Here is an 11068-nt window from a genome sequence, read left to right on the forward strand (position 1 = left end):
ATCAATATTTAAAAATACAAATTAACAAATTGGCAATGGGTGCCCTTTTTTTTGGTTTGAGCACCTGCCCCCCAAAATGTCTGTGCACGTGCCTACCTCCAGGCCATGTGTCAAAGTGTCCTTGAGCAAGACACCGAACCCCAAGTTGCTCCCGATGGGCAGGCGCCTTGCATGGATGAGAGTGTGTGTGTGTGAAGGCTCCCTTAGTGAAGCGGACCTGGTAGAAAATCCAGGAAATGCTGTGTGGTCAAAGTGAGGTAAAATACCTGGGCTGTTCAGTGGGTCATGGGCCCCCCAAGCCCCAAAGTAAGAAGGTAGAGGTCGGGGAAGAACTGGCCTTGCCCCACAACCAAGTCAAACGTCACAACGTTTTTCCGGTTTGGCCAGTAATTATGGGGCTCATCAACCCATGCTAGCTATGCAGGCTCGCTACACAGGCTTTCATCAAAGGTTCAACTCTTTGTTTTCCTCTGTTGCTCTGCTGATGGACCTCACCAAAACAGGTAGGCCAGAGAAAGTGGTGTGGGGGTCAGAGCTGGAGCCAGCCTCCCAGTCTCTGAGGAACAGACACACCAGACCTCCAGGTTTGTACTGAGGCACAGACACACCAGACCTCCAGGTTTGTACTGAGGCACAGACACACCAGATCTCCAGGTTTGTACTGAGGCACAGACACACCAGACCTCCAGGTTTGTACCTCTGAGACTGGACTCAGTCAAGTCTTGTCCCAGTAATTTGACCCCGAGGAGCACCCATTATCTTCTGACAGAAGCTCAAACCAAGGGAAGGAAAGTATGCAGCAGGGGAAAGGGAAGGGAAGCTCTGGCTAATCTCACTCTACTTAAACGTATCAGTTGGCCATCCTACTGGCTCCCAGACATCTTGAATGTCTTGGCGATGGACTTTCGAAGCGCACGGAACATTCTTACGTGTAGAGGACGTCTAGGGGGCTCCTGGTTGGTCGTGTGGTCCTTCGACAGCTCCAGATTGGCAGGCGAACCACACTTAGCCCCTGTGACAAGACAACATTTTAAATTGGTGAATTTGAAGTTAGGCTTTGTCAGAGTAATTAGCCAAATCTACAGGATCACTTTGTGATTCATTAAGGATGACAAGCAGTGGTGGTCGCTCACCAGGTGTGACGTGAGAGCTGGGGGGCAGCTCCTCCTGGGCTGAGGGCTTCTTGGGCACCGTCTTTCTCTTCCGAAACTGCAGGGGAAAACAAAGAACATGCTGAAATCTATGGAAACTATATGACGACACCTCTCAGTCCATTTAGAACAACAACAGCCACTCTGTCCCAACACTGGCTCTTCATTCTATACTTGCTCCATTACATGAATAACCAACCCATGGTCATTCATTCTGTACTCATACGATATACATTAAGCTCTGCTCTATAAGCTCTATTACATAAATAACCCACCTTGTTCTTGAAGAGCTTGGCTTTCTTCGGCAGGCTCCACCACTTCAAGCCCTTCTTAGGCTTTCTCGTCTCTCCTGCAGAGGTCGACGCTGTCCCAGCATCGATGATGACCGTTGCAGGGCTGAGCTCACCGAGATCTTCCCCAGGACACGGAGCTGCAGCAGCAGACTCACACAGAGTGTCCATCACTCTCTCCGTCAGGATCCTGACCGTGCGGTCCAGGGTCTCCTGGCAGGCCAGGCTGGAGGTCGAGGGAAGGTTCAGCTCAAGGCTCTTCTGCAGCTGACTCTTAACCGAGCTCTCAGCAAAGCTGTGGATGAGCTCCTGTCTGGAGGGCATCGGGGGGCTTTCTGGCAGCATCAGCTCTGACGTGCATCTGGTGGAGCTCACAGGGCTCTGAAGATGCAGGCCGGTGGTGGCTGTCTGCCGGCGGAGCCGACGGACGTTGGCGAGCAGACTCTCTGAGGCGTTCTTGATCTGGAGCGCGTCCAATCCGGCGGAGTCCAGTCTTACGGCGGCATTGGAGACTGTTGGACCCTCTTCGTCCTCACATAACTGGCTGAGATTCTCCAGTATGGAGTCCAAGAGGGCACAGGTCAGGAGGCCGTCCTCACTCCACTTCAGTTCAGCAGTGGAGCACTCTGAAGCTGCTACTTCTGCTCTCATGGCACTGAGAATCACCCCAAGGGTCCTCTTGGTCCAAGAGATGGACGCCTTCGGAGGGATGATCTGAAATGCACGATCTTCAAGAGCCGACAGCTGGTCTGCAGCTTTCTGCAGGGTCCTCAGTGTGCTGTCATAAAGCTTCTGGCTGGAGGAGTGGACCTGCTCCCAGAACTTCATGCCACCAGATCTTGTCTTTGCTGAGGCCCTGTGCTGCTCAACCACCTCGTGGAGATCATCTAGGATCGCTCCAAGCAGGTTCTCACAGTTCTCAGAGGAGACCAGCAGAGATGGACGCTCTGAGCTCTCTGGTTTGGCCGCATGAGGTGAGCCACGAGGGGTCGATGGCTGGCGAGAGAGCTTCTGTGTCGCTCTCCTCAAGGCCTGCTGGAACACATCGTTCCCTTTGGTCGCGTACTCTTTCATGATGGTTCCCACTCTCGTGTCACGAGCCAGGCTCTGCCCAGCTGTGGGTGGGCCCTGAGGACATAAAAAAATCAAGGTCTCCAGGACCTCGGTGGTTCTGTGTCCACTCCCTGGCAGGAGGGAGTCAACAAACAAGGAGCGGTAGATGTGGGAAAAGGACATCTCCGGACGCCTTAGGATCAGCGAATGATCCAGGATGGCTGAGATGCCTTTGATGATCTCATCGATCTCCACTTCCTCTATGCCCTTGTTTAGACAGGCCAACATCTGTTCGTTGGCCAGCTCCTGGAGTTTGGTCAAGCCTTCGTTCTTGGCACTCTCCCGATAGCAGAACTCACTACTTATGGCTCTGCAGGCTGCTGTCACCATGTCGACAGACCGGATCAACAGAAGCCTGATGAGAGACGGGGGCAAACTTTCCAGAGACGTCTCGTTCATCAAATAGACGCTCTCGTCCACCGTCACATCTCCCATCCTGGAAGAGCTCACCAGGGGGGTCAGTTTGGCCGCTGCCTTGCAGACCATCTTCTTGACTTCAGAGGAAACATCCCTTGCATTATATCCTGTGAGGGAGGAGCTGTTCCCTGCTCTGGATGATGAAGACTGGCTGTCCAGCAACTCAACAGCACTTTTCACGGATTCAATGATTCCATCGACCAGGTCACTGGCCAGGGAATGTCCAGAGCGACCACTCCCCTGATAAGGGATCATGACCAAATCCTCAGTTAGTGATAGGCTGGATTGTGATGTGGACGAGCCCTCCTTCCTACACGGCCCAAACTGCTCCTCCAGCTTCAGCTCCACAGCCTGGACAACGTTGGTCCTCGACATGGTGGTCAGGAGCTCTCCGAGGGACCTTCCAGAAGACAGACTGCTGCTCCCTGACCTCCTCAGTAGCGGTAGAGTCTGCACGTCGGCACAGACAGCGGAGAGGAAGTAGCTCACAGAGGAAAAGGTAACAGGCCCTTTTGTTTCTTCTTGGAGTGCGGCCCTGGCTGCTAAGATGTTGCCGATGACCGGCACGATCACCTCAGCTGCCTCAGAGCCCAGACTGGCCTTGGCCTCCACCTGCAGATCCGGAGAGGGAGTTCCACTCTGTCTGCTGAGCACCACCTGACTTTCTGCGTCAGCCTGCAGCAAGGCGGACACTTGGGTCAGCATCTCCTGGGCTAGCAGCCCGGCAGCTGATGTGCTGCAGGTCTGGGCGCCTGGAACATCTCGGCTGGCGTCCAAGTCAAGCAGCAGGTCTGGCAGCCTGTCGTTGTTGATCAGCTGCAACACCACTCTGATCACAGAGATGGGCAGCTTGGTGCGGCTCGACAGGGCTGAGGAGCAGGCTGTCTTCATCGCCCTCTGGCTGGCAGACATGGTGCTGCTGCTGGCTGTGCCGGGGGGCATTCTCTCCACTCCACTGACGCCCTGGGAAGTGGACGCAACCTCCAGGGCTTCCAGCTGGTCTTTTGACCCAGTGGCGGGTACAGAAGGAGGGGGCAGATCTGAAGGCTCGACCAGGTCCATGTCCTCCAAACTTGGAGGCCTCATGGTCAACACCCTGATGAAGGTCACCTTGTTTCCAGACAGACTCCCCTCTCTTCCCTCGTTCACCCCGGGCTGAGATGAGTCTGTCTTATCTTTCTCCATATCTCGTCCTTAGCACTTGCTGCTGCAGTCTGGTTTGAGAGAGAGGCTTTCACACCTGATCGATCCCTTGAAAAAGCAGACTTTTCCAAAGAACACAGAGAATATAATTACTTTTTCATAATAATCTAATATCTATACTTACATATCTACATGAAATCATTTGTCTTGGAAATGTAAACCTTGCAAATTAAGGTGCAAAACAATTGGACCCATATTACATTATAATATTTCTGTGTTCCAATACGAATTTGTCAAGGTGAAAGTGTTGCAGTAATCCAAATCCTTGTCCAATAAAATGTTTACGTAAAACTGAGCACAGTGATCAGAACGGCCTTTTACAGTATATTTGATGAATTATGTCATTTTAGTCATTTTTTTTAGCAGACGCTCTTATCCAGAGCGACTTACAGTAAGTACAGGGACATCATAATGCAGCAAACGTCATTCAACAGCAGACTACGAAATTTGAAGATGGCTCTATTTACTTTTCCAAAGAACACAGAGAATAATAGGCTACAATAACTTTTTCAGATTAATGTATTATCTACCTTCATATCTAACCTTCATATCTAACCGAGAACATCGTCTTGAAAATGTAAACCTTACAACTTGAAAAAGTCCCAATATCTTCCTTACAACTTGAAAAAGTCTAAATATCTCTCTTACAACTTGAAAAAGTTGCAAGGTGCAAAACAATCTGAACATTTACTTACATATATAATATATCTGTGTTCCAATACGAATTTGTCAAGGTGAAAGCGTCGCAGAGATCCAAATCCTTTTCCAATAAATGTTTCTATAAGAAATGAGAGCAGTGATCAGAACGGCCTTTTATAGTTTAGTTGATGAATTACGTCATAATACAGCAAACGTCATCAAACAGCAGATGGCGCTCTTTCAGAGATATATATAAAGGGTAGATGTTTCGTCCGCGTTGCCGGACAACGGAGTCGAACGTCCGCACATGGCGACCATCTTGCTACAGTCAACTCGCTCACCCATCATAACATTGTGTTGATGCTTACATGTACTTTTTAAATGACCATAACTTCAATGTTCAACCGATTTTTAAACGGTTTGCTTTGTTATCAACGTCAGATGCCGTTATGCCACTGCATACTTCTATTCTATAAAAAAAACAATTATTCATAAGTATGCAGTATCCTTTATATTTACATTTATTCATTTAGCAGACGCTTTTATCCAAAGCGACTTCCAAGAGAGAGCTTTAAAAAGTGCATAGGTCACTGATCATAACAACAAGATAGCCAAAAAACATCGCGAGTAGCCAAAACATGAAGCACACATTGTGAACAACCAAAGTAAGTGCCAAAGGGATATATATCTCTGGCGCTCTTTACCAAAGAACTTATATTGACTTGAGTGCTTCCCAGATGTTGTGAGTCTATGTAAGACTTGTATGTGTGTATTGTGTTCGCCATCACTCTGCCGAACGACTTTCAGTAATAAGTGTCCTCCAGTATGACTGGTCATTAGGGATGGGCAATATATCGAATATTAGCGATAATATCGCAATAATTTTGACGACAATGTAAAATTTGAAAATACAGTGAATATCAAATATTTCAAATGCAAGCATACTTTCCCAAAGAACGGGCCGAACGTCCAATATTACGTCCCCCTTTCGTCTTGTCGTGTATTCCCGCGCAAGAAACGTGAGGTGGGGGAGGCTCTTTTTTTAACTGCTTAAATTTGCACTAGACATTTTGTACTTTGTAACAATAGCTGTTATATCTAAATTGTTTTTGTTGTTTTCTAAGGGAGGCAAAAGAAAATCATGTTTTTTATTATTTAAAAGCAAATGCAAACATATAGATATATCGCATATTGTAAAAATGTTGACAATATCAAGATATCATTTTTTTATATATTGCCCAGCCCTACTGGTCACAGAGTACTTTGTTTCGTGCTTTAATATTCGAAGAAAGCAAATACAACAATCCAAGTATACAGTGTCTTCAGAAAACTTCCTTTAAAGTGGCCCTAATACTTTTCCATACCATCCAATTTAAAGTACTGTACCTGCGTTAATGCGTCAGTGGCTTTTGAACAAATTTGCATTACTGTGTGATTGCGAACAACCACTATTATTTTGACCATCATCGTGATCCCAATAATCATTTTAATCACCATGATCATCATTATTAGAACATCATCAGCATCATCATCATCACTACCATCATCTTCATCAGGGAATACCTTCACCCACAGTCAACAATAACAGGGCAGTCAGTTAAACAGAGTGTGATGTGAGAGCTATATACAAGGAGAGAAGTACAAGGATGCATAGAACACAGGTGGGAAAGACCAATACCCTCCTCCCCTCCCCATTCCTCTCTTCTCCTCTAAACAGAACGCAATGATCGTCACAGTGACAGAACCTCAGGAGAAACATCCCTTGATAATAATCCCTGACAGGCAGCTGGGGGCGGAGCCAGGCTTATGAGGTAGACACAGAGAGCCACCCCCTAACTCAAGAACCCAGAACACAACCCTCGGGTTGCTAGGTTACGGAGAGTCAAGAACTGGGCTGTCTGTGTTGTTGTTGTTGCTCTCCTCCTGTTCCTCCTCCTCTTGTTCCTTGCTCAGGAGGTCAGGGCTCAAGTTCCTGGTCTCGGCGATGAGGCGCTTCACTCCCACCATCCATTGGCCCACCTCGGTCACATGGTCGACCATTAGGGAGCGGTGGATGTCATCTGCAGAGTCCCAGTGACGACCACGCAGCTCTGAGGAGTCCACACACACACACACAGGTTGGGGTGGGGCTGTGTGTGTGTGTGTGTGTGTGTGTGTGTGTGTGTGTGTAACACCCCCCTCCTAGTGATACGTCAGAAGACCCTCACATTTTATAAAAGTTTCAAAAAGAGCAGTTTTGTTATTTAAAAATAAAACTTTTTTTTGTTGAAGATTTGTTGAAATCAAGACCAGGGTTGATTTAGTTTGAGTAACACTGCCAGGATGGGGTGGGGGTTGTGGGGGTGTATGTGTGTTATGGTGTGTGTGACTGTATTTGTGAGTGTAACCATGTGTCTGTGTGTATGTATTCTTGAGCGTATGTGGGTGTAGGTGTATCTGTAGGTGTGTGTCTACTGCACCTTGTGCCAGGGTGCTCATCCTGCGTCGTACAGGAAGTGACAGCCTGCCAGACCTCCACATGTCCTCGAACAGTCTCACACGCTTCTCCACGTCATCACATACCTGCTTCTGTATGGGGACACACCAACAACATGCATGACCTCAACAACATGCATGACCCCAACAACACACATGACTGTAGCAGAGATAATGTGTGTGTAGGTGTGAATGTGTCAGCCCTTACCCTGACAGTGTGCCGACAGGCAGTCAGCGCCCAGTTGAGACCAGCCAGTACATCGTCAATGACAAGCTCCTTCTCCGATTGGCTGCTGCCAGTGCCTCTGTGCGCTGCCATTGGACACTGAGCAGGAGGGGGTGTTCCCAGTCCACAGGGGGGCTTGGCGACTGGGGGGCAGGCACGAGGGGGTGTGTTCATACTGCATGGAGGAGGGGCTATTGGGTTGGTGGGAGGAGTCAGTGGCACTGTTGTGGGTGGTGTCATTTCTGGAACTGGACCTATGAGAGAAGAAAACATGAAGACTTTGGGATGGAGGGAGAGGAGGAGGAAGAGGAAAGAGGAGGAGAAAAAGAAGGGACAGGGAGAGTAAGCAGAGGTGGAAGTGTTGGAGAAGAGGAGGAGGCAGAAGTGGAAGGAAGGAGGAAAAGGAGACAGATTAAGGAGAGGAGAAAGAAGACAAGAAAGAGGGAGAGGAGGAGAAAGGGTGTTGTTGAAAGAGGAGTCAGAGACATTAACCTACAAGGAGATCCAGTGAGTTGTGGAGGAGGGACTCTCTTGTTGAGCAGAGTCCGTTTGGGGCCGCCCTGCGCCTGGGCCGCCTGGAGTCCGTAGGAGAACTGAGGCGGGTCGTTCCAGCCTCGGTCCTGGTTACCTGGGAGACAACGGGGACACGTTCACCAGAACGCAAGTTCGGTCACTATTGTTACTAGCTAGTAAATACGGAAATTGACAAACACTCGTCAACAACCACGAGCAACGTTATCAAAACTAGTCTATTGTCTGAAAGTTTGTACAACACTTGTTTTTCATAATGCCCCAAGCAGAGTAGTTGACAACGAAGCAGTAAGACTTCAAGATCACACAGTTTGCTAGTAAAGATGTCTCTGAATTGAATTCGCTTCTGATACATTGCTAGTCTAATTCTAGCCAGCGAACTGGCGATAACCTACTAGGTTACATAGTAGATTTCCATGTAATCCATTTCCGTTCACTTGAGATCATTTTGCTCGTTATAGTAATGTGAAATCACATGTCAAATACCTGGTTTTATGTACAGATCCTCCATAGCTGTGTCAAACTTCGTCTCACCCTGAACCACTTTCCGTGATCAGTAGTGATTGCAGCGTTAACTGTGGCTACGTGTTTATTTCCGGACACGTGGCTGGCTGACGCGTATCGTGTAATGCATTTCCTTGACGCCCTTTACATTTCTGAGACCCAAAATACAGCTGACAGTACAAGACAATACACAGACAATACATTATGTCCACGGTTGTGCAACCTTAGTATTTATTTATTTTGTCCAATTGAAAGGACATCATGGGAATGTGAACGACCTCAGGAATTGGCGTGTTATTCTACTCAGTTAACAAAGTTATAGATGCACTAATACTATGATAAGAAAACTAGGTTTTTACATGCATTTTCCTTAAAATATGTTTATTTGCCACATCCAACCACTTATATTATGTGAAAATTTCAAATGATCATTTTATTTTAATGCACAACTCTGTAGGTAACAAAGCTTGTTTCAATACTAAGTCTCTCACTTTCTTTCTTTTTCTCTCTCCCTCTCTCTCACGTGCACACTTACACAATATTTTCAATAAATCGTCCTCCACAGGTGAAAGAGCAGACAGACACAGGATTCACCAGCTGTTTATTACTCCAACAGAGACCATCACTGGGGTTCTAGGTTGATACAACTGGGCCAAAACAATCACTGGTTAAAAAAAGTAGCTTCATTTACATGACATCCTATTCTCTTTGTGCTAATTACTGCAAATATATAGATAGAGAAACATATTTATATTCTACAATTATAAATAGCAAAAACAAAACAAACAATTCTCAAGGTGCTACATGATCTTTCCCTCTGTAACATCCCTCAGATCTCAATCAGAAACAGTAGACAGCATTTCGGGTGCATTTGATTTGCGGCAGAGTGAGATCTTTAAAGGAATGTCTTTAATGGGCTCATTGTACAGGATAAATCAAATCAAGTGCACATCATGTATTTGGCCCAGAGCTGATCTTGGTCTTCCTGACTCACCCTCCTCCTAGCCTGCCTCATCTTCTTCCCAGCTAGCCTCACCTGTCTCACCCTCTTCCCAGCTAGCTTCACCTGTCTCACCATCCTCCCAGCCTGCCTCAATCTCCTCCCAGCCTGCTTTACTTGTCTCACTACTTAAAAGGGGACCTGAGTTGTGTTCTCATATAGTACATGATGCAGAATGCAGGGAAAGGGGCTGTTGCATATTAGTATAATAGATCATAGATGGATACATACGTACATAGCCTCTCTGTGAGGCCTATCGTGGAGCTGTGGGGCCTGTCGTGGAGTTGTGTGAAGGTTGCAATCCCTCTCTGAGAATATTCATGCATAGTATCCTGGAGCAGATCAGTACCCCAGTCACCTGCACAGGTACCCCGTCAAAGCACACCATATCGGTCATTCAGAGCTTATGCAGTGCAAATGTATGTGTGTGCACGTGCTATGTGTGTGTGTGTGTGTGTGCACGTGCCATGTGTGTGTGTATCGGGGGCATTCCTGTTAAGTGTGTCACTTTGTGTTAGGGGTTAGGGCCTAAAGTACAGGTGCTGGGTGGTGTGTGAGCCAATCGCTGTGATGGTGGGGTACCTGTGGCAGCATTCAGTTGCCAAGCGTGTTAGCGAGCATGCCTTACTGCTGTGATTGGGGGGGGGGGGGAGTGGGGGTGGGGACTGGAAGGGCGACTGGGGAGCGGGGGGACTGGAGAGAGAGAGGGGGGGGGACTGGGCCGAGGGAGCCGACAAACGCATCACCAAACTTCTGTTAAATCTAGAACATGTTGTAATGCTTTCCTCTTTGCTTATTTTCAATAAGCTGGTCTGAAATCAGCTAGCTCACCTTTAGTATTTATTATACTGAGTAGTCTCACCCTATCAGAGAGCTAGCTGACCTATCTTCCTGCTGACAGTCTATGGATCCAGTCAATCCGAGAGCTCGCTGATCTAGTTTCCTGCTGACAGTCTCGGGCTCCAGCCAAGCTTGATGAGTCAACTAGCCTTTACACAATACAAACTCCACTCAACCATTAGTACACTGGTTGTCAGACTCAACAAAATAATTTTTGTTTTTGGTGTCATTCAATGGGAATATAAGGTTGACACATTGTGATGAATATACCTCAATTACATACTCCTTGATATACATCTAAAACTCCCTAATTATACTATATGGGTTTATTTGAAATAAAACAGCCCATGTTACAGACTACTGTGTCCTGGTGGACCTGGTCCATGAAGGACCTGGTCTTCTGCTGATGATCAAATTCATTGATAAAATGGTTCAGTTATTGCTGCTGTTGTTGTTGCTGGGCAGTTTAGCCACAGGTGGGGGGCTGGTAGGGGACATGGTATGGTGAAAGGTGAAAGGTATTCTGGGTTATGGAGTCAGGATGTCACTCCTCTCCCTCAGGTCTGGAGGTTCAGAAGTGACCTTCTAAGAATTGATGTTTTTTTTTTTTACCTTTCAAAGTAAAAGTAGAATGACCTTAAATGTTAACATTCATTACCACACAAAGCTTCCACAGAGG

At 47.2% G+C, this 11068-nt stretch overlaps 1 protein-coding gene across 1 annotated transcript; it reads right to left on the minus strand.

The window, feature by feature from the left end:
• Window positions 1–5947: 5947 nt before the first annotated feature.
• Window positions 5948–8633, minus strand: LOC136933565 (steroid receptor RNA activator 1-like). The gene is made up of 5 exons (XM_067229004.1): window positions 8532–8633; window positions 8011–8142; window positions 7497–7768; window positions 7273–7381; window positions 5948–6903 (listed from the first exon to the last, which is right to left on the minus strand). The coding sequence occupies exons 1-5, from the start codon at window positions 8554–8556 to the stop codon at window positions 6686–6688; spliced, it is 756 nt and encodes a 251-aa protein (XP_067085105.1). The 5' UTR covers window positions 8557–8633; the 3' UTR covers window positions 5948–6685.
• Window positions 8634–11068: the final 2435 nt, after the last annotated feature.

Source organism: Osmerus mordax, chromosome 25 (assembly GCF_038355195.1).
Source record: "Osmerus mordax isolate fOsmMor3 chromosome 25, fOsmMor3.pri, whole genome shotgun sequence".
Taxonomy (NCBI): Eukaryota; Metazoa; Chordata; class Actinopteri; order Osmeriformes; family Osmeridae; genus Osmerus; species Osmerus mordax.

Coding starts and splice junctions, on each gene's coding strand:
- LOC136933565 (XM_067229004.1), bottom strand. CDS start 8,556: ATGGAGGATCTGTACATAAAACCAG. Junction 8,143..8,531: donor GGATCTGTACATAAAACCAG/GTATTTGACATG, acceptor GTTGTCTCCCAG/GTAACCAGGACCGAGGCTGG. Junction 7,382..7,496: donor CCTGTCGGCACACTGTCAGG/GTAAGGGCTGAC, acceptor GTCCCCATACAG/AAGCAGGTATGTGATGACGT.